Below are 22,595 nucleotides of genomic sequence, written 5' to 3' on the forward strand. Positions count from 1 at the left end.
AAAGACAAATTCCTGAATGAATCCCATCCTCAAAAAGATACAACACTAATTATTAAATGAAAGAGCTTACTGGGATAATCTCTGAAATGACTTAATCATAGAAAGCAACAACAACAACAAAAAACCACACTGGTGTTTCTAGTTTCATTTCACATTATGCTTAGAATGCATAAACATTCTTAATTCCCATATGTAAAAGTATTATTTTATTCCATACCTTCTGCCAAGGATCTGCTTTACTTTCATTACTGTATTTGAAATATTTCTTATTCTACTTTGTTTTGCTGCCAATCCAACAACCTGAAAAAGAGTACCATATTACAATGATGTAATCTTACTTATTTTAAAGTACAAAAATAAGGGGAATAGTACCTCTTCATTTTCTGTGTAAGCAACAACAGCTGGAGTAACTCTGTCACCTGCATCATTTGCAACCACATCAGCCCGGCCATCCTGGAAAAAAAAAGCACAAGGATATTAGGTCTTTTGAAAAAAATACACACACACACACACACACACACACACTTAGGTCTTTTGAAAAAAATACACACACACACACACACACACACACAGAGTCTCATCAGGCATATGTGGGCCAGTGTTATCTTGCCACATCTGTAGAAAGAAAACTGATGTTATCAATATTTTAAACTTGTGGATTTAATTGCCATTATTAATTTCCTGGATTTTACATAAGATCAACATTTCATAAAGAACTGCCTCAGTTTTTCAATCTGCTCTGCGTAGTCAATCATTGGAACAAACATAATGACCTCCTTGTATACAATAATAAGATGCCTTATTACATCACCCTTCCTACTTTTCTTCCTTCCCTGACAAACATTATCTTTCTCCTTTTTCCTACGTATGATTAAGAAGCACTAAATCCCTTTGGTTTTTCCAAGTCACTTGACATTGGATTCAAGACTAACATCAGGGGAGTTCATTATTATTGTTCCTTCCGCCTCCCGACTGATGCGAGGAAGGCTACAATTTTCGTTAAGCTCTCTCGTTCGAGAAAGGTCAAGCCAGTAAAGCACGCACCACCAACTGGCGGGATTAACAACCCCAGGTCCAGACCTCCACCACGCAGTCCTTTCCTGACATTCGAAAAACCTCCGGTCTGGGACGTTCAGGCCCACCTCCGGGCCTCCAGGGGCCCTGCCGTCCCCGGGCCCGCCTCCCCTCCCGGGGACCCCCGCGGCCTCCCGCGGCGCTGCCGTCCCCGGGCCCGTCCCTCTGGCGGCCTCCCGCGGCCCCGACGCCCCCGGGGCTGCCCGACTGGGAGCCCCAGTGCCCACGACGGCCCCGAGATCCCTCCGGGCCTGCAGAGGCCCTGGCGTCCCCGGGCCCGGCCCCCTCCCCCGCAGGCTCCCGCAGGCTCCCCGCAGGCTCCCCGCGGCCCGGACGTGCGCGGACGTTCCCGGACCCCGGGCCCCGGCGCCGCCACGACCCTTTCCGCAGGGGCTGCGGGGGACCAGGCCGGGTGCGCCCGCCCTCCGCCTCCAAACTTCCCCGCGCGACCTTCCTAGGCCGGCGACACGCTGTTCGCAGCCCCGTAGACCGGAGGACTCGGCCCCGCGGCCGGAGAACGGGGTGGCCGGCAGCCCAGACCCCAGCTCCCCCGGTCCCTCACCTTATAGACGGCCACACAGGCTGAGGTGCAGCCAAGGTGAACCCCGATGGCCGCCATGAGGCGGCAGAGAAGGCGGCAGCAGTAGCGAGGGGTCCCCCTGTGGCACCAGCTTCGGGCCTCGGAGCAGCCCCATCAGGCACCGCGGAAACTTCACGTTCCCGCCCGCCCACTGCGTCCGCTCCATCCGCCGCGGCCTCCCGCGCCGCCACCAATCAGCGCGAAGGTTTCGCCTTTCCTCCCGGACTGTCGGCGAATAGCTTCACTGGGCCCTCCCACCCCCGCCCTGCCGGGGCCGCAGCGCGTGTGCGGCGGTGCGCACGCGCCGGTCGGGGGGGCCTGGAAGGGATCTCTTCGCTCCGCCCCCTGCGGAAGCCAATGGGAACTCAGGATTGAATTGCGTCATTCGCCCTAGCAACTCCCGGCAGATTCCCGCCCCCCCCACCCCGGGACACTCGCGCGCCTCCAACGCGTCCCGGAACGGCTCCGGGCTACATCGCAGCGTGGCTGTTGGTGGGCGCAGGTGGCGGGGCGTCCTGCGCGGCTGGCTCAGCATGTGGTGCACGGGCCCGGCCGCAGTGGTGGCCTTTTGTGCCGGGCTTTGGGTCTCGAACCCGGGGCTGGCGCTGGGCCACGAGGCCGGGGAGAGGCCAGGGGCCGACTGTGAAGGTGAGCGGTGTGAGCCCTGCTTGCGTGACAGTGGCACCGCGCTGCAGCGCAGCTGTTGTCGGCTTTGGCTTCTCCCGGCCCTGGCTATAAATAACATTAGATTCAGGAAATGCAGGTCCGCGGCCCTGGCTTCCCATCGCCTTCTTCCAGTCCTGGGCAAAAGTTCGAGCCGGGCCCAGTGACGCCTTGAGGCCGCGTTCTGGTCTATTAAACTGCTGCGGTCAAAACTGGAGAGTTTGGATTTGGATTAGATGTTGTGCAGACGCTTCTAGCTTCTGAAGACCCTGGCGCTCCATCAATGATGCTGTTGCTGGCGGGCGAATCCGGCCTCTCCCTGCCCAGGAGATGTCTTTCAAATTTAAATTTGTTTGACTCCCAAAAGAAAAAAGTTGTCTGTAATTGAGTTGAGGTGCCATAAACAGAATAAAACTAACGTTTGTTAGAACTTTACAGAGTCAAGTTGCTTTACAAAGCAGTACGTTGATTCAAGAGGAATACCCAGCAATGATTTCTTTCCAGTTCGCAGAACCTCAGCTGTGCATTTGCAATCAGAACACTTGGGTTTAGGTTCCACCAACTCTTCTGGCTCTGAGCCCCCAAACCTCTTGCTTGCAAAATCAGCGTGATTATACCTACCTCAGAGGGTTGTTAACAAGGTCAAAGAAGATAGTTAGCTATGCTAGCCCCTTCCTCCTGGACTGCTGTAATAACCATAGCTCATTCACCAAAACAATTTATGTAAGTGTATATCCTCCTCACCCTTGTGTGATCTTGGGACTCTATCCCTAGTTAACCAGAAACTGTAGGTTCACAGTATACATTGAATAACTGGATGAGTGAAGTTTGTATAATAACTTAATGAAGTGCTAAGAATTGGAGTCCAGTTTTCTACCAGCCCTACAATAATTAAACTTTCTCTCCAGAAATTTGAAATACCCACACGATGTCATTTTTAAACTTTCTTTAGATATATTTATTCAGCTAAGTTATAATTTTGTTTAAAGAATCTTATAACTGCATGCTATACATTTAAAGCAGAATTTGTGAGACATAAACAATTGATCTGATTACTCATTAGTAGCAGTTTCTCCAGCTACTACCTAAAAACATTTCAGAAAAGCCAGAGCATCTCGATGTGAAGCTTATGCCATCTTTCTTAGATTTATTACAGCATATTGTGATTATTGCATGTTTGACTAGACCTCATTGTCCACTGTCCTCCCTCCTCTTGCTCACTCTGCTTCTACCACCCTGGTGCCCTGTCTTTGGACCCACCAAGGACTTCCTGCATTAGAGCCTTTGCACTTCTCCCCTCTGCTGGGAGAGTTCTACCCCAAGTAGTCCACTCGTGGTTTTCGCTCCTATTCTTTTTTTTTTTTTTTTTAAGATTTTATTTATTTATTCATGAGAGACACAGAGAGAAAGAGAGGCAGAGACATAGGCAGAGGGAGAAGCGGGCTCCATGCAGGGAGCCCGACGTGGGACTTGATCCCGGGTCTCCAGGATCACACTATGGGCTGAAGGCAGGAGCTAAACCGCTGAGCCACCCGGGCTGCCCTTCGCTCCCATTCTTAAGGTTTCTGCTCAAGTACCACTTTATCCACTTTTTCCTTAACTACCCCTTTTAGGGTAATACTATTTATCTTGTCACTTTCTACCCCCATTATGTTGCTTTTTCTTCACAGCCAGGAGATTCTTCTATTTATTCCCTGGAATGTAATCCTTGAGGGTATGGACTTTCTTTTTCAACAACCTAGAACACCGTCTGGTGCCTACTAATTGCTCAATGAATGTTAAAAACACAAATGACAGGCTGTTGTATTTAATGTTCTGTTCCTATTAATAGCATTAGGAATGAATAGGACTTTGAGCTCCAAAAGACATGACTGATCCTCTAGCTGAAAACAGCTATAAGCACTGGATAAAATAAAAAAATGTAAAAAAAAATATTTTTAAGGTTTATTTATTTTTGAGAGACAAGGAGAGACACTGTGAGTGGGCGGGGGGCAGAGGGAGAGAGAGACCAGAAAACATTCCCCTGAGGAGCCCCCCTCAGGGCTCTATCCCTTGACCCTCCGAGATGAGAACCTGAACCACAATCAAGAGTCAGACGTTCAACCAACTTAGCTACCCAGACACTCCTAAAAATAATTTTAAGAGTAAGTTAGTAAGGCATAACGTTATCAAGGCCAAAAATAAAGGTAAAAGTGGAAACTCAAAGAGGTAAAAGCTGGTAGATGGCTTTTGCCTTGAGGGCATTTGTTATCCAGGCGATCTGAATTTAGGTTTGGTAAAATCAAGAATAAAGATAAAGCCCAGGACCTTCCCAAGTTAGGAGTATAATACTAGGTTTCCCCCCAATTAATTTGAAACCCCAAAGAGCTACACCTCCATTATAAAATGTGACCTGGAAATAACCACAGCTCTACCCTCATCTTTAGAGAGTAAAATTAAGTGTGGTACTTGAACTTTGTACCAAAAGGGAAAACAAAAATGTTTCCAGATAACTCCTAATCACAAGATATCCCACATAGGCATTGAGGCCCAAAGGCACACAACTTGAAGGGTCCAGAACATCTCAAACTGAAGTTTTAGTTTAAAGGGATTTTAAGCAGACATCAGCAAATATTGTTCTTACCTGTAAGAATCCACCTTTAACCCAGTCTGCAAATAATTCTCACAGAGTCTAAGAAATAAAGCTCACATTCAGAAAGTTCTGGCACTCACAGGAAAGAAGGGCACCATAAGTGACAGCCAGTTGAACTAGTGGCAGAGACCAGAGAAAAGGCTTCAGGTACTGGAATTATCAGACACAGAATAGAAAATACATTTATTATGTTTAAAGAAATGAAGGAAGGGATTGAAAAATATGAAAATGGGGCAAAAGACTCTTAAAAATGTCCAACCATATTTGGAAAAGAACCAGATTAAATGGCTACAAACAAATTAATAGTATTAACAGCAGATTACATACAGCTGATAAAAGAATTAGGAAGAAGGTTGAAGAAGTTGTCAAGAATGAATCACTAGAGAGAAAGAAGAAGAAAAAATTAGAAAACCTTAAATGCAGCCAGAAGAAAAATTCTGATGACCTTCAAGTTAGACTGTCAGATGATTCAATAGTGAAAGGCCCAAAGTCACACAGCTAGTAATTTGGACGCAGGGAGTCTGGTTTCAGAATCCAAGCACTGAATTATCACCTATATTGCTTCTTCAGTATAGTGTTGGGAACTAAATCATTTAAGGAAATATTAAAAATAAAATCAGAAAAATTAAGTGGTATACAAATTATTCAAGATCTGACTATTCTTAAACTCCTAAACTCCTTATAACAACATGTGTTATGTTCTTAGGTAGCAATTCTCCTCTAGTCCTGGTGTCACCAAGATTAATCTGTTGTCTTTTTTATTTTTCCTCCAAAATCAAACAGATAATGTGGGACTGATTTCGGTGTGAGAAGATGTGGATGGAACTGTTGAAAATAATATTTCTAGCTCACTGCCAGTTTAATTATTCCACTAACCTGACTTTAAACGTTTATCATTATCTTTTTGAATAACTTGTAGCTCTTTTCCTGCAGGTGGCATTATTATATTTTCCAAATCCTATTTTCTCCTTTTGGGCTCTGGCTAATAATTGCTTAATTGATGTGTGATTTCACTTTAACATTTTAAATTCAATTTCATTAATATTACCAAATATTTTATTGAGCATACTGGGGATTTCTGTGATGGTCGAAGATATTGTGGTGAGTTTTTAACATCAATTAGGAAATACTTCAAACATACAGGAACATTTTTTATGACATATACCTAGCATCTAGATTAACTGTTAATATTTTGCCACATTTGCTACTATTCTCTTTCTTTAAAAAATAAAATAAAACACTTGAGCCACTGTTTTCTCTCCATTTCCAGGACAAATGTCTGTTCTAAAGTTAATGTGTGCTGCTTTTCCATTTTTGAAGAACTTTTACTATAAATGTGTGTATCCACAAATTATGTAATTTTTTGGATCTTAGATGTATATAATTGTACATTGTACATATTCACTTGCAACTTTTTTCATTCAACATTATATTGGGGCATTTATATACATTGAGAACTATAGATGTAGTTCATTCTTTTTAACTTGCCTATACAATTCCACTTTCTGAGTGAAATGCAACTGTTCTCTCTTGGAGGTATGGTTAGGTTCTTCCCACTTTTACATAATTTGAAACAATGGTGCTCTGAATATTCTTATACATGTCTCCTAGAGCACATATATGATGATTTTTCTAGGTCATAGAAGAAGAATTTCTGGATGAGATGTTATATGCATTTTCAACTTAACTCTTCTCTTTTGGACTGTGGGATTATTTTTTATAGATATACAGGAGCTCTTTTATTCAGCCAAAAAATATATATTTCACACCCAATCTAGGTACGTTGTTGAGGACAGAGCAATGTGGCTTAAGTGGGAGAGGTGACAGAAGCTGAGGTGTGAGAAACTGTGAGAAGTCAGGTCATCAGAGACCATGGGACAATCTAAAGACTGGATCAGACTCTGGCTGATACAGAAAGGAAAAAAAAAAAAAAAAACCACAGGAGGGTTTTGAGCAGGTGAAGTAGCATAATCTGACTTTCATTTTTAAATAATCTGATTAGAATGTTGGGAATTTAGTGGGTCAGATTGTTGTAATCTGACCAAGATACCCTAATGCTGCAGGAGAAAATATGAAAACATCATAAAGGAACCAAGAGCTGACAAGACAGAAAGATTCACTAGGGCAAAATTGAAGGGGAAGAAGCAATCCCAAATGGCAAACTGAGTTTACACTCATTTTGCCCGGGTGACACTGGCCAAAGTAAAGATGATGTTTGGTGTGAAGGAGATGGAAGGCAAAGCCTAAGACTTGTTTCAAGTGGGGAGTCTACTAGGACACTCTTCTCTGTTAACCTGGAATTCCCAAAGGGTTACTCCCTCAGAGTAAGGTTGAATGAGCCATAAACCTAACCCATCCCTGCCCACAGGGGTCTCTAAGGAAAATTTCCTTGACAGTGAGCAGAATAAAAAGAATAAATACATTTCTGAGATTATAACCACAAGATGTCCTCACTTGGATTTACAGCTAAAATTCACAAAAAAATATCAAGCTGTCAGTTTCATTTAAACTAGTCCCTGGCTAGTAATTCCTAAGCCTGAAAAAATACAGACACAAATCCTTTATGGAAATAAAGCATCTTCACTTTAGGCCTTAATGATCTCCACAAGTACATTTCAAGTGACTGTAAGTATCATGCAGGACAAATAAGCAAGCAGACAAAAAATTTCAAATAACCAGGTAACAAAGGGAAGCAAAGGACTCTGTTTTTCACAACAAATCTTTTATAACTCACTGACTTTAAACTAGGTGTGGGGGAGTGAGGGAGAGGAAGAGAAAAGAGACTTGGAAACCGCAGCATAAAGAATTTTTGAGTGTTTTTTTTTTTAAGAGGAGTGGGGAAATGGGGTGGTATTTGATGGTGGCGGGTGGGGAGATGGGGAAGATGTGGTGTTGAGAGAGCTTTCTATTGTTTCTGAGATGTGAGAAGTAACAGTATGTTGTGGTCTAATGGGGAACAAGATGGGAGGGAGAGGGCACAAGTGTAGGAGCAGGGGTTTGATAGGATCTCCTTAGCAAGTGGAAGGGTTGTCAGTCATCATATTCCGTGGTAAATTGTCTTTGTACTATTTACTGACTAGTAAATTTTTATCCTCTATTGATTTTTAGCATCACTTCCATCCTTTACCAACCTCTTCGAGATTTGTGCATTTGTTTCTAGCCTAGTTCTATTTCTGTGACATTCCCATACTGTTTTCAATGCCATCACTCTAGAACTAAATCTTGATATCTGATAGTGTTCACTCCTCAGACTCCTTTTTATTTTCTTCTTCAAACATTCCTTAGCTTTCATTTGCTCGTTTCTTCATGTGTATTTTTAAAAAATATTTTATTTATTCATTCATGAGAGACAGAGAGAGAGAGAGGTAGAGACACAGGCAGAGGAAGAAGCAGGGTACTCACAGGGAGCCCGATGTGGGACTCGATCCTGGAACTCCAGCGTCACGCCCTGACCCAAAGGCAGATGCTCAACCACTGAGCCATCCAGGCGTCCTTTATGTGTATTTTTGGACCAGGTTGTAAAATCTATAAAAGTTCTATTGGGGTTTTAAAAAATATTTTATTTATTCATGAGAGAGAGAGAGAGAGAGAGAGAAAGATTGGCAGAGACACAGGCAGAGGGAGAAGCAGGCTCCATGCAGGGAGCCTGCTGATGCAGGACTTATCCAGGAACTCAATCACTACCTGAGCCAAAGGCTCAACTGCTGACCCACCCAGGTGTCCCTGTCTGACACATATCTTTATTAATCTAAATAAACTGCTTATAATTCTTTTTCAGTTTTGCATTTTTATTATCTTTGGAAAATGAAGTTTTAGATTTATTACACCCACCCACATCTGTCTTCTGCACACACATTCCCCCATTTTACATGCATTTATATCACCATTTGGGTTAAAAATAAACTTCAGGATTTATATTGTTGTGCCCATGTCATTATTATTCAGAAGTGAGTTACCTAGTGCACCAGGATTTCATCTTTCATGTACATCTTTCTCCCCTTGAATTAAAACTTGCCAGGGGGTCCCTGGGTGGCTCAGCGGTTTAGTGCCTGCCTTTGGCCCAGGGCGCGATCCTGAAGTCTTGGGATCGAGCCCTGCATCAGGCTCCCTGCATGAAGCCTGCTTCGCCCTCTGCCTGTGTCTCTGCCTCTCTCTCTTCTCTATGTCTATTGTGAATAAATAAATAAAATCTTAAAAAAAACAAAAACAAAAACTTGCCTTAATTTTTCTCTTGTTTTGTTCCAATCATTAATTGATCATATCATATATGTATGTCATATATACATATACATATATACACAGCTGAAAATCATCTCTGAACATGTTAGCCACATCAGGTAGTCTATTAGTTTGATTTTCTGCTTGGTAACATAATTCCTGGGACTCTCTGTGTCCTGTTCCAACCTGGACAGGCATCTTTCCAGCCTGCTATGTGGCTGGCTTCCTGTGGTTCACTCCCCTCCCCTCCAGGGAATTTCCTTGGCCTCTTTGTTGTGTTTGAGCCTTTGTTTCCTGGAACCCAAGGCATTCCTTTGATTGCTTCATTCTTCCAGTTTGGTGAAGCCTACTGTCCTGAAAAACAGTGCATGATAATATAATTTTGAGATCTTGAATGTTGGAAATGACTTTATTTACTTTTACATTAAAATAGCTTACCTGCTTATAGAATTCTTGGTCAAAAATATTTTTTCTGTAGAATTTTGATGATATTAAGTCATTTTCTTATAGTTTCCAGTGTTAGCAAATCTATTTCATAACTCTGTTTCACTCTATTTCATACTGTTATTAGAGCTTTTTTAGATTTCAGAATTATAGAATCTTTTCTTTTTTACAGGTGTTCCAAAGTTTCTTGATTTTTGTGTTTTGGTATAGATCTTTTTCAATTTTGTGGGTCTACCAATCCAGATATTCATGTCTTCTGCTAATGAAAATATTCCCTATTTTGGTTCTTTGGCAATTGCCTCTTCTATCTTTCTGAAGCTTGTATTATTTAGGTATTTGTCTTCCCGAATTTCTCAAATTTTATTAATCATTTTCAACCTGTTTGTTTTGTGGTCTACTTCCTGGTGATTCCCCGTCCCTGCCCCTGCCCCAACTTGATCTCCTCAATAAATCTGGTTGACTTTTCTCTTTAATTCAGCAATAATATTTTTAATTACCAAGCATTCTTACTTGTTATTTGGTTGTCTGAATATTATTTGATTTATCACTTAAATTTTTTTCCTTGCTAAGAACTTATCTTTATTAGTTTCATTTTATCTTTACTTTTTTGTACTTAGTTTTATGGTTTTATTATCTAACAATTTCTATATTCTTTTGGTTTATATAGTTATATTTTTAAAACAACTTGAATGCTTTCTCATTAATTTTCTATTTTTTTCTTTTGAAAGATACATACTTATTTATGAATTTCTTTGTAAGTACTGCTTAACTGAAGTCCTTTAGTTTTATATATAGCATTTTTACTGGAATTAAGTACTAAAAATTGCATTTCTGTTACTACTTTTTCTGTGACCCATGGGTTACTTAGAAGTGCGTTATTTTAAACATTTCCGGGTGTAAGGAGAGCAGACACTGAGTTGGATCATATTAGTTTTGTTACTCATTTCTAATTATGTTCAGGGAACGTGGCCTGCTTAGTACAAGTTTTTTTTGTGCTTGTTGAGCACTGCTTTTTGACCCACTACCTGGCAAATAAATGTAAATATTCCATATTTTCTTGAAAAGAATGTGGATTCTCTAACTTGGGGGAGAGGAGTTCCGTATGTTACAAGGTCAAACTTGTGAATAGTGCTTAAATGTTTAATGTCGTTATTAACTTTTGGTTGAATTGATCAAATAACTGCTGTGAAAGTGTTCAACCATCTATTGTTATTGTGAATTTGTCAATTTCTCCTTATAGTTCTATCAGAATTTTTTATATTATTAGGCTATGTTATTGGCTGTCCATTAGTTTGGAACATTTCTTTTTGATATTTCTGGTAAATGGTTCAGATTGATTGATAGTGATTGTTGTTATGCTCAAAAATGCTTTACAGAACTAAAGCAGATTTTGGTTAGCATTTTCCAGGCATATCTTTTTATTTTTAAAATCTCCTTAATGTTGTTTTTTGTTTTTTCAACCTTTTGCTATATTCTCACTCTTTATATGACTCTTATAAATAGCATATAATTGAACATTTAATAGTTCTACTTTGAAAAATACTGTTCTATAACTGCAAGCTTAATACATTCATACTTATTGTAATTAATGATATAGTTCGGTTTATTTTTCCCACTTAATTTTGTAGTTTAAAAAACACTTATTGTGCGTTTTTTTCTTTCTTTTTCTAATCTTTTCTGCCTTCTAGTGAACTGATAATGTTTTAACAATCCCTCCCCAGGCCCTGCACAAATACCCATCTCAAAGTAATGTTTATATTTTTTAGTTATTACCCTGTCATTGTTAACATGGTTAATTGGCTAAAAATTATTATGAGTTAACAGTAATGTTTCTCCACCCTCTTCTGGATGATAAGGGATCTTAGAAGTTTCATGTGAATTCTCCTTTATTTCCCATCTTAAGTGTTTGGATTGTCCTGTATTTGGGTTTTACCTTATGCTTATACCCCTACATGTTTATTATTATTGTTTACACAGTTGATCTTGATTTAGATTTTTCTCCCACTTGCCATTTTCTCTTCTCACATTACTTCTTGCAACCTGATTCTCCTTTCTGGATCTTGCCTCCTACTTCCTGAAGTTTATCTTTTAGTAGTGCTTCCAAAAGTGCTTTATACAGAGGAAGTCCTCAATAAATGTTTATAAAAAATTAATTTAATCAAATGAACATAATTTAAACTACAGTAGGTGTCTAGTTTGTGTACTAGGGTGATCAGAAGTCTTGTCTCATTTATCAGACAGACAAATAAGACACTTGAATATTGGGGATGGAGGAGAGAGCCCATTATCTGGTTTTAGTTAATACCATGAATCAAAAATAGGGACAGAAGCAAGGGCCTGAGCACTCTCCACTCTTCCTTAGTATGTTTCTCTAGAATTCTCTCTCCAATACTAGGGCCACTGTTTTCCAGCATAAGCTTCTAGGCCTCCATATCCTCCTCTGCTTGCTAGGGCCAGATGCTTGCCCCATCTGGGAAAGCAACATGGGAAAGCATCCTCTTCCTACTTCAGAGGTACCTAATGGATACGTGTGTAGGGCCAGGGTCAGATGACCTGGGATCTAATTTCCTCCTTAGCACTTATTAGGCAAGTTAACTGGCCTCTCTTTGACTCAGTGACCTCATCTGTAAAATAAGGATAGTAATGCATCTACGTCATAGCTTTGTTCTGAGACTTGAATGAGTTAATAACATACATTAGAACAGTGCCAGCACCTGTAAGCACCCAACAAATGCTAACTATGGTTAATGCCTGCACTTCTTAGCTCCCTCCACCTCTTCACTGGCTCTGGATGCTGGGATTGAATATGATTGTTCAAATTGGAGTTTTACTTAGGTTCGTGATGATAGAACATAGAGACATAGGCAGACTACCAAGGGTTTTCATTTAAGATATGTATTCAGGTTTTTCTCTGTGCTTTAAACAAAGTTGTCCCAAGCATCATATCCTATTTAAAGCTACATTCTCTCTTAAGGTTAACTTTTGTGGGAAAATTCTCGTTTTTAGATTCAACTTGGTTCCAAAGATCATTTGATTGATTTATTTGATAAGTTCATATTATTCAAGACCCAATACTAAGCTAATAGCTGTAGACCCCAAACCATTCTTACTTATAATTTGAATCCATTGTCACAATGTGTTGAATCATATTTAACTTTTCATTTGATGAGTGGGGGATACACATAAGTGTATTGTATGTATTGTATGATTGTATGATTATATTGTATGTAACTACATAATTTCTTTGATCTTTCTAGTATGTAACGAATTCTTGAACCGATTCTATAACTCCTTAATAGCCAGAGGAGTCAACTTTTCCCTAGACACCATAGAAAATGAATTGGTCAGCTTTTGCTTGGATGTCAAAGGAAAAGAAAACCGCCTGGTATGGTAAATTTTCATCTTTCATTTTTCCCTTATGCTTGAAGAAAACTGTTAATAGTTGCATTTTTCATCTTAGTCTTAATGTTCTCCTGCTTAGATGCTTGCCTCAAGCATGTTCATTGTAGATAGCAAGCAGAAATTGATCTTCCAGTGAAATGTAGTCCTATGTATTTTCATCTAGAATATATCCGGTTTCATTTTGTTTTCTGAATAAACCATAGACAAGAAATTCCATGTTTTACGCAAATTCCCTTTTTTTTTTTTTTAACGCAAATTCCTAATGAGAATTTTTCTGTCCTGGTTTAAGAGTGGTAGATTTTCTATTTATTACTAAGACCATTTATTACCAAGACTATTATTACCAAACCTGTCAAAATATTTCTTTTTTTTAAAAAGATTTTATTTATTTATTCATGAGAGAGAAAGAGAGAGAGAGAGAGGCAGAGACACAGGCAGAGGGAGAAGTAGGCTCCATGCAGGGAGCCTGATGTGGGACTCCATCCGGGGTCTCCAGGATCACACCCTGGGCTGAAGGCAGCACTAAACCACTGAACCACCTGGGCAGCCCCAAAATATTTCTATAACATGATTTATATATAACTAATGAGGTATTTATATTATCTTATAATGTGTTACCTGGATTTACACAGATGACTTATTTCAATAGTGTTTTACTTTACTACAGATAATTGCAGGCCAATTCATTTTGCCTAAAATTTTCATGTTCAATTTGTCAGTTAAATCTGCATTGTTGACTGTTCACCACTGACACATTGTAAAACTCTCAATATTTATTTGTGGCATTAAGTTTCATATTTTTAAATGTAAATTACTTCAGTTAGGCAGCTACCTGAAAGGCAAGCCTAACATGAGGGAGAAGGATATGGACTCTAGAGCCAAAATACTAGGTTTCTAAATTTTATCTCTTCTGCTTACCAACTAGTGACCTTCAGTTGACTTGGGTGTAAAATGAGGATAATTATAGTACTTACTTCACAGGATTGTTGTGAGAATTCAATAAGTTAAGACCTTTAAAGCCCTGAGAGCAGCACCTCACACAGAGAAAACACTTAGCAAGTGTTGGCTCTTATTAGTCTTTTGAGCATCGTGTGAATTGTAGGGCGCTTCTAATTAACATGATCACGGGGATGGAATCATTTGTTTTCTGGTGCCTTAGTCAGCAGGGGTTAAAATTTAATAGCTGGGTCAAGAAAACTAGGTTAACCTCTTTCTCACTTCTCCAAAACTATACTAACTACATTTTTTCATCACCCAGGACATTAACTTCTTTTTGTACCCTTCAGTGCTATTACCTAGGAGCAACGAAGGATGCAGCCACAAAGATCCTCAGTGAGGTTGCTCGCCCAATGAGTGTGCATATGCCTGCAATAAAGATTTGTGAGAAGCTCAAGAAGATGGACAGCCAGATCTGTGAGCTGAAATATGGTATAATGAAGTCAAATGTATTTTTCCAATATGTCCAGGGGATTGCCAATTCCCTAAATCAAGGTCCCTGTTTCTAAAAAGTCAGTGTGAGAAGGGAAGGCAATCTCCACTTGCCAGTAGGTGGCTGGGCTGCTGAATGGTGCCTAGTGCCATCTGAGCTCCTTTGGGGAAAGAGAAATGAATCCTGGCACAATCAGCTTTCGGTAAAATTGCCAACCCAGATACCAAAGTTTAAACTCTTAAATCACCAAGGCAATGTCAACTATGTATGTCAAGGAAAAATTCAAAATGCAAAGGGAGCAGCTATTCATGGTGATTTAGCTCTTGGTAACCTATTAAAACAAAAAGTTGCATCTATTCAAATGTGATGTCGGGACTTTGAAATTTTAAAAATGACTGTATCTTTTTCCCCTAGATTTGTCTACCATCCTGCCAGTTTTAAATGTTAGAAAATAGGTTAGTCACATCAAGTCAGGTTTTGCTTGATGAAGTAAGCTTATCAAGGGTGCCTAAAATAAACAGTGAGGAAAGGAAGGAGATGTCCTATTTAAAACATTATCCTTGGCCTTAGGAATTTCACAGATATAGATCTATTCTTATACAGTACTGAAGACTTGTATCTGGACCAGCCTTTTGGGTAGACTGAATAGGTGTGTTAAAAGCCTGGGGAGTCCTCCCTTTGCCAATCCTTAATACCTGAGATTTTACCAGGAAAGACACATTTTTTTTTTTTTTTGCTTAAGTCATTGTTTTGTGTTACAGATCCACTGTAGTACTACAAACTAGGTCATTAACACCGACTCTGAATTATTTTAGTCTTATTTTCCAACATAGCTATGTAATATGCCTATGCGCCATAGCAACAAAGCTGGCTTTAAATAGGTTTAAGGTCAGAAGATACCAAAGACAACCTATTTCTCAATTTGCCAAGGGCAGGCCCCAATCTCCAAGGTAGTGATTATGGGGAAGGCATCTGTTTTTATTGGCTTCCAACTAATGAAGTAGAGGCAGAAATCATTGAATACATATGAACAATATTCACAAAAGGGACCAACCTGTCCTGATTCTTTCATTTGATAAATGTATTTGGAATAACATCTGGTATATACAAGGGATCCTACTTGGGTCCTTGAATAACAAAAAATATTCATATATTATTGAGAAGAAATGCATATTTACTAATGTTTTGGCAATGCTGGCCACTAGAGGCCCCTGGGGAGCCATGAACTAGTTTTAATTTTGGGATCAACATTTTCCTTATAGGTTTAGGGTTACAGGGTTTTTACTCTTTTAAAATTAATGCCAGAGGCCAAGTTTTCTAGAAAAACTCAAAAACTCTAATGACACTTGCAAGAAAGTATTTTTTTCCCTTCAATCATTTGAAGGATGTTCTAAATTCTCCTTCTCATCTTATTGTTGGCAGGAAAGTTAAGATTGAACAGGGCGTTTGAATGGTGGGATATTAATAATTTAAGCTATAAAAGCATCTATGTTTAAAGGTATTTTGCTAAGTCAGTCATGAAATTAACAAACAAGGTAAGTGAAGAGGACTTGTATCTGGACCAGCCTTTTGGGTAGACTGAGATTGGGTAGAAGAGATTTTTTTTTTAAGATTTTTATTTATTTATTCATGAGAGACACAGAGTGGGGGGGGGGGGGCAAAGACACAGGGAGAAGCAGGCTCCATGCAGGGAGCCCAACGTGGGACTTGATCCCCGGTCTCCAGGATCAGGCCCTGGACTGAAGGCGGTGCTAAGCTGAGCCACCCAGGCTGCCTGGATTATGTTTTTAATTAGGAAGGTGTCATTTGGTTTTTGACCTGAAAGTATGTTTTCACTAGATCTATTTTTTTTTAAAGGATAGGTATCACTATGAAAATCGAAGGGTTCTCTGGAACACAGGGTGTAGCTGACCCTCCAAATAAAAAAAAGCTTTAAAATTTAACTTTTACCTATTTTTTTCCAGATTTATTAAGATATAATTAACATAAAACTTTGTGTAGGTTTAAGGTGTATAACATGTTGACTTGATACACTTATATATTGCAATATTAGCACCATCACATAAGCTAACACCTCCATTGTGTCTTATAAATACCGTATCATTTTGTGATAACATTTAAGATCTACTCTCTTAGCAACTTTAAGTATATAATACAGTATTAGCCATAAATACCATGGCATACATTAGATCCCCAGAACTTGTCTTATCACTGGAAGTTTGTACCCTTTGCCAAAATCTCCTTAATTTCTCCACCCTGCAGCCCCTGGTAACTACCATTCTACTTTCTGTTTCTATTAGTTTGGCTTTTTTAGATTCTACTGTTAAGTGATATACAGCATTTATCTTTCTCTGTCTGACTTATTTTACTTAGTATAATGTCCTCAAAGTCCATTCATGTTGTGGCAAGTGGCAAGATTTCCTTTCTCATGGCGGAATAGCACTCCATTGTGTGTGTATACCTGCGTCTCTCTCTCTCTCTCTCTCTCACACACACACACATATCTTCTTTATCCATTCATCTGTTGACAGATACTTAGCTTGTTTACATATCTTGCCTATTATGAATAATGCTGCAATGAACATGGAAGTGCAGATAGTTCTTTGATAACCTATTTTCATTTTGATATATACCCAGAAGTGGAATGCTAGGTCATTTGATAGTTTATTTATTTATTTAAAGATTTTATTTATCTGTTCATGAGAGAGACAGAGAGAGAGACAGAGAGAGAGAGAGAGAGAGAGATACAGAGATATATAGGCAGAGGGAGAACCAGGCTCCATGCAGGGAGCCCGATGTGCAACTCAATCCCCAGACTCCAGGATCATGCCCTGGGGTGAGGCGGGCACTAAACCGCTGAGCCACCTAGGCATCCCAGTCTTTTAAGTTTTAAAGGAACTTCCATACTGTTTTCCATAGTGGCTGTACAAACTTATACTGCCAGGGACAGTGATTTTTTTCCAAATTGTTTTCAACATTTGCTATATCTTGTTGTTTTTTTTTAAAGATTTTATTTATTTATTCATGAGAGACACACAGAGAGGGAGAGAGAGAGAGTGAGAGAGGCAGAGACACGGGCAGAGGGAGAAGCAGGCTCCATGCAGGAAGCCCGACGTGGGACTCGATCCCGATCCGGGTCTCCAGGATCATGCCCCAGGCTGAAGGCGGCGCTAAACCGCTGAGCCACCCGGGCTGCCCTATCTTAGGTTTTTGATGACAGCCATTCTAACAAATATGAAGTGATACCTCATTGTAGTGCCGTTTTGCATTTCCCTTATGATTAGTGATGTTGAGTACCTTATCATGTATCTTTGGCCATGTATATGTCTTCTTTGGGAGAATATCAATTCAGTCCCTCTGCCTATTTTTTTAGTCAGATTGTTTGGGATTTTTTTGCTATTGAGTTGCGTGAGTTCTTTATATATTTTAGACATTAACCGCATGTCAGATATATGATTTTCAAATAATTTCTCCTATCCCATAACTTGCCATTGATTTTGTTGATGGCTTCTTTTCTGGGTAGAAACTTTTTAGTTTATTTTGTCCCACTTACTGATTTTTGCTTTGGTGTTGTGCTTTGGTGTCATATCCAAAAAATCGTTGCCAAGACCAATGTCAAGGAGACTTTCCCCATGTTTTCTTCCAGTTATTTATGGTTTGGGGTCTTATATTTAACTTGTTAATCCATTTCAAGTTAATTTTCCCAAGTGATATAAGATAGGAGTCCTGTTTCATTTTTCTGCATGTGGTTATCCAGTTTTCCAAACACCATTTACTAAAAAGACTGTTCTTTCTGCATGGAATATTCTTGGCTCCTTTGTCAAATACTGTTGACCTTATATGCAAGGGTTAATTTCTGGGCTTTTGATTCTACTCCATTGGTGTATGTGTCTGTTTTTATGCCAGTACCACACTGTTTTATTATAGCTTTGCAGTATCATTTGACACCAGGATGCTTCCAGCTTTGTTCTTTCTGAGGGTTGCTTTGGCTATTCAGGATCTTTAGTGGTTCCATACAAATTGGGGTTGTTTTTCCTATTTCTTGTGAAAAGTGCCACTGGAATTTTGATGGGGATTGCATTAAATCTGTAGATGGCTTTGGGTAGAAAGGGCATTTTAGCAATATTAATCTTCCAATCCACAAACAGGATGTTTTTCCATTTGTGTTTTCTTCAATTTATTTCATCAAAGTCTGGTAGTTTTCAGTGTATAGATCTTTCACCTCCTTGATTAAATTTATTCCTAAGTATAAAATCCAACTTTTAAATTTGAGCACAGTTACTGGAAATTTTTGATAAGTCACTTGACAACTATGTTAGGTTGTTAAAAGACTTAAATGCTGTGTTGTCTTATGCAGGGAAAAAAAGAGGAAAGGGCTCCTCAAGAGAAGTCAAGCTGCAAAGGTTCTGAGCTGCCACTAATTGTGGCAACATTAATGTTGCATCCATGTTCAAACACACAGCTGGTCATGGGGGAGGGGGAAGGAAAAGAATTTCCCCTTTCTGATGGGGATTATAATCATAAGTATGTTATAGATGAGCTTTGTTTGTTTGTTTTTCCTATTTTTGGGTTTTGCATTAGAGAAGTAGCTGAGTTCTTGACATTGTCTACAGATAGTAAATGGGAGCAGTAGTCTTTCTAGAGGAGTTGGATGTTCGTGACAAGTGTTATTGGCAAGAAGGTTAGGAGCCAGATCAGCTGGCACCAAAGAGCTTGCATTAGAGACGTGGGCATATCCCAAAGAACTATAAATGAATGCTGTGATGATTTTGTAATCCCAGTAGGGACAGAGGATCAGGTGAGTTCAAGCAGAGATTCCCAAACAATTAAGGCTCAGTGAAAATGCTCTTAATTTTATTCCTGTGTTTTGGTTTCTTTATATTTGTATTTAAAAACTCAATAGTGCTTTGTAATAGGTATGTCCATCTGTTTTAATGCAGACATGTCTTCAGTATAGAAGGTGAACTATCACTTTCTAATTAATTACAATTAAGGGCTTTCAGTTGGCCACACTCAAGGCCATTCCAAGGCACCGTCATTTATCAGTTCCCTTCTTTGTATGTTAGGAGCAGCAATTAGAATGCTGTGCAGTCATTTTAATAATTATGGTCTTGAGAAGCCATGGAGTAGTCACAAAATACTGCAAATCTACCCGGTCCCCTGTTTTGAAGCAAGTATAATTCCATGGAAAACAAGTTTAATAGAACACTAATGATCCCAATAGCTTTGTACATAACACATTTTCCTTAGGTATGTCTTGGTTTCCATAGAAATTGGAACTGATCCCCACTTTGAAACATAGGGTAGTCAGCACCAAGATAAGTAACACCACTGGCTTTTCTAAGTGTTTCACAGTTGTTTTGTTTTTTTAAAAACTGCTTTTCCTTTTTGTCATTTAGAAAAGAAACTGGACTTGGCATCAGTGGACCTGTCAAAGATGAGAGTAGCAGAGCTGAAACAGATACTGCACAACTGGGGAGAGGAGTGCAGAGCCTGTGCGGAAAAAACTGACTATGTGAATCTGATCACTGAACTGGCACCTAAGTATGCAGCAGCCCATCCCAAAACAGAGCTCTGATCCTTGGATGTTGGTACACCATTAATGACAGATACAGTGACTCTCCAGGATATGGACTTGTTGGTTAAGAGTAACCAGGAGTTGTGCTGTATGTGGTCTCACATTTTTTGTTTTGGTTAACACAACCAGCCAAGAATTGGTTACTTGGAATTACAGTGAAAACTGTTAATATTAGTGGTGTCTTATATTTCCAGTGTACCCAACCTAACAGTGCCTTTCTCATAATTTTTATAAGGATTATGTATCTTTTCTTTGCCTGTTTCCTTAAAATTGGGAAAGATGAACTACTGAAAAATGGATGGAATAAGTCAATTCGAAAAAAGAAGACAGTGCTCAGAGGCCCCTCTCTGTGCACTGATTTTTAATTAAATATATTGGTTTAGGACAAAAGAAACAGTGTTTAGCCTACCTAACACCCACCGTCAATCCAACACAATCACATGACATAATCAAAGGTTTTAAAAAGTAAACTTTGTACTTTCAACTGCAAATCACTTTATGTTCTGGCTCTTTTTGGTATCAAATATGGGAGGGCAGGAGGCACTATTTGAAATTAGGGTTTCCCAAAGAAGGAATACCTATTTAAAATTCACTTACACCTACTTAAAGAAAATAGATCAAGAATCCACTCAAGTATAGTCAATGTTTTAACAAATTGTATCAACGCTCATATTGATTGAACCAAGTTCAAGGTATTCTGTATTCCTTTCTACCACATATTAGACAAGCTTTTGATAGAGAATTAAAGCATGGTAACAGCATCTGCAGGCAACACAGAGTTCTATGGTTCCTAATGCTATTTTATTAGCTTTATTTTTAAAAATATTTTATTTATTTATAAGAGACAGAGAGAGGCAGAGAGAGAGAGGCAGAGACACAGGCAGAGGGAGAAGCAGACTCCACACAGGGAGCCCAATGCAGGACTGGATCCCAGGTCTCCAGGATCACATCCTGGGCTGATGGCGGCGCTAAACCGCTGAGCCATCCGGGCTGCCCTATTTTATTAGCTTTAGATTGTAAAATCATGCTTGGCTCCATTTTCTGGTCACATCAGAGTAAGAACTCCCCTGTACAGTGGCTGCCTCTGGGTGGAAGGCAGAGGTGGGGAAGGCCCGCAAAGGGAACTTTCTGGGGGGATGGGAAAGTTGTATATCTTGACTAGGGTGGTGGTTACATGGTTGGATATGATTATGCAACTCATCCAGTAGTATAATTAAGATCTGGGCATTTTATTGTATATATGTTTTATCTGAAATATAGAAAATTTATTTTAAAGTTAACTGAACTTAGTTCATTCAAATCATCTTGTTCATGTAAAGAATTGCATTTACTGACTGGGAGTGCTTTTGGGGAGTGGAGGAGAAAATTTCCAGAATGAACATGTACACTGAAAGTATAATTTTCACATTTAAATGCTGCGCAGGTAAGCGAATTTTCAATTTGTCAGTTGGGATATAACTGAACTTGTCAGAGAATTGGTGTTTAGTAATTTAAAAATGAGAATAAAAAGCTTTGGTGTAGTAAGTGACCAAAAGGGTTATTGTTTCTGGATTTTGGCAGCTTGATCATTATGTGGAAAGCACTCTACTTTATTATGAATTATATCTTCAAAAAGTCCATATTTAGGGCTTTTTTGGTATTTGTTTTCCTTTAGTGCATTTTGAACCAATTGAGAAACTTATCATTTGAAAATAGCATGTTTGATGTCTGATCTCAAAACAGGTCATATTTTCTTACTGTCCTACCCCCTCCCCCCCGCCCCAGGATATAAATCTAGGTAATAAGAATACTGCCCAGCAGGTTCATTCAGATCCATGATGTTTGGTCTGGCTTGTCAAAGAGCATTTACTCAGTGAATGCCACTGAAACTTTTCAAACTGCATACATAAGTCACCTGGGGATCTTGTTTAAATTTGGATTTTGATTCAGAAGGCCTGGGTGGGGCCTAAGACTCTGCTTTTCTAATAAGCTCTTAAGTGATGCCCATGCTGCTCTTGCAGGGATCACATGCTTGGAGCGGCAAAGGCCTGAGTCATGGACCCTCCAACTGATTTATTTTCTCCAGCTGCCAATTCTCTGTTAGTTTTTTGATAGAACCAAATATAACAACAACAACAACAAAAACAATAAACACACGAATTGTTTCTCTCATATAAAAGAAGTCCAGAGGTAGTCAGTCCAGAGTAAATATGGCAACTCCACTGAGTTACTTGGGATCGAGTTCTTATCTTTTTGCTTTACGTTAGGTGTGTGTTCCATTCTTAACCCATGGTTCCAAGCTCACTATGGAGCTCCTTACTCCAGAAGGGAGAAGGCATGGAAAGAATAGTCTTTAAGCCAAGCCAGCCTCTTTAGGGCAGCCTTCCCCCCTTCCCTTCCTGTTACCCCTCCCCAACATCCCCCCTCGGGTCCATCTCCCACTCAACACTCTGCCACAGATCATTGATCAGAGCTTAATCACATGCCAAACCTAGCTGCAAGGGAGTTTGGGAAATAATATCTTTTAGTTGAGTTCATAGCTGCCCTAATAAAATCGAGGTTTTTGTTTGTTTTTACTGAGGAAGAAGGGAGAAAT

At 39.6% G+C, this 22,595-nt stretch overlaps 3 protein-coding genes across 3 annotated transcripts in view; 1 reads left to right on the top strand and 2 right to left on the bottom strand.

Moving 5' to 3' along the window:
* The window catches only part of HSPA14 (heat shock protein family A (Hsp70) member 14), a 43,183-nt gene extending 41,356 nt beyond the window's left edge, over window positions 1–1,827 (bottom strand). Inside the window, exons 1-3 of the mRNA XM_026016299.2 lie at window positions 1,637–1,827; window positions 373–453; window positions 218–300 (exon numbers count right to left, since the gene is read on the bottom strand). Coding sequence (XP_025872084.1) covers window positions 218–300; window positions 373–453; window positions 1,637–1,693 — 221 coding nt within the window. The 5' untranslated portion in view covers window positions 1,694–1,827. The remainder of the gene's footprint in view (window positions 1–217; window positions 301–372; window positions 454–1,636) is intronic.
* Window positions 1–1,953, bottom strand: part of MSANTD7 (Myb/SANT DNA binding domain containing 7) — a 43,309-nt gene extending 41,356 nt beyond the window's left edge. Inside the window, exons 1-3 of the mRNA XM_072749465.1 lie at window positions 1,637–1,953; window positions 373–453; window positions 218–300 (exon numbers count right to left, since the gene is read on the bottom strand). The gene's annotated coding sequence lies outside the window, so the exon portion shown is untranslated. The remainder of the gene's footprint in view (window positions 1–217; window positions 301–372; window positions 454–1,636) is intronic.
* A 129-nt stretch (window positions 1,954–2,082) lies between these two features.
* Window positions 2,083–21,548, top strand: CDNF (cerebral dopamine neurotrophic factor). Its single transcript, XM_025982709.2, has 4 exons — window positions 2,083–2,302; window positions 12,869–12,996; window positions 14,300–14,441; window positions 19,842–21,548. The coding sequence occupies exons 1-4, from the start codon at window positions 2,188–2,190 to the stop codon at window positions 20,018–20,020; spliced, it is 564 nt and encodes a 187-aa protein (XP_025838494.1). The 5' UTR covers window positions 2,083–2,187; the 3' UTR covers window positions 20,021–21,548.
* Window positions 21,549–22,595: the final 1,047 nt, after the last annotated feature.

The sequence above is a fragment of the Vulpes vulpes genome, chromosome 2 (genome assembly GCF_048418805.1).
Source record: "Vulpes vulpes isolate BD-2025 chromosome 2, VulVul3, whole genome shotgun sequence".
NCBI classification, from domain to species: Eukaryota; Metazoa; Chordata; class Mammalia; order Carnivora; family Canidae; genus Vulpes; species Vulpes vulpes.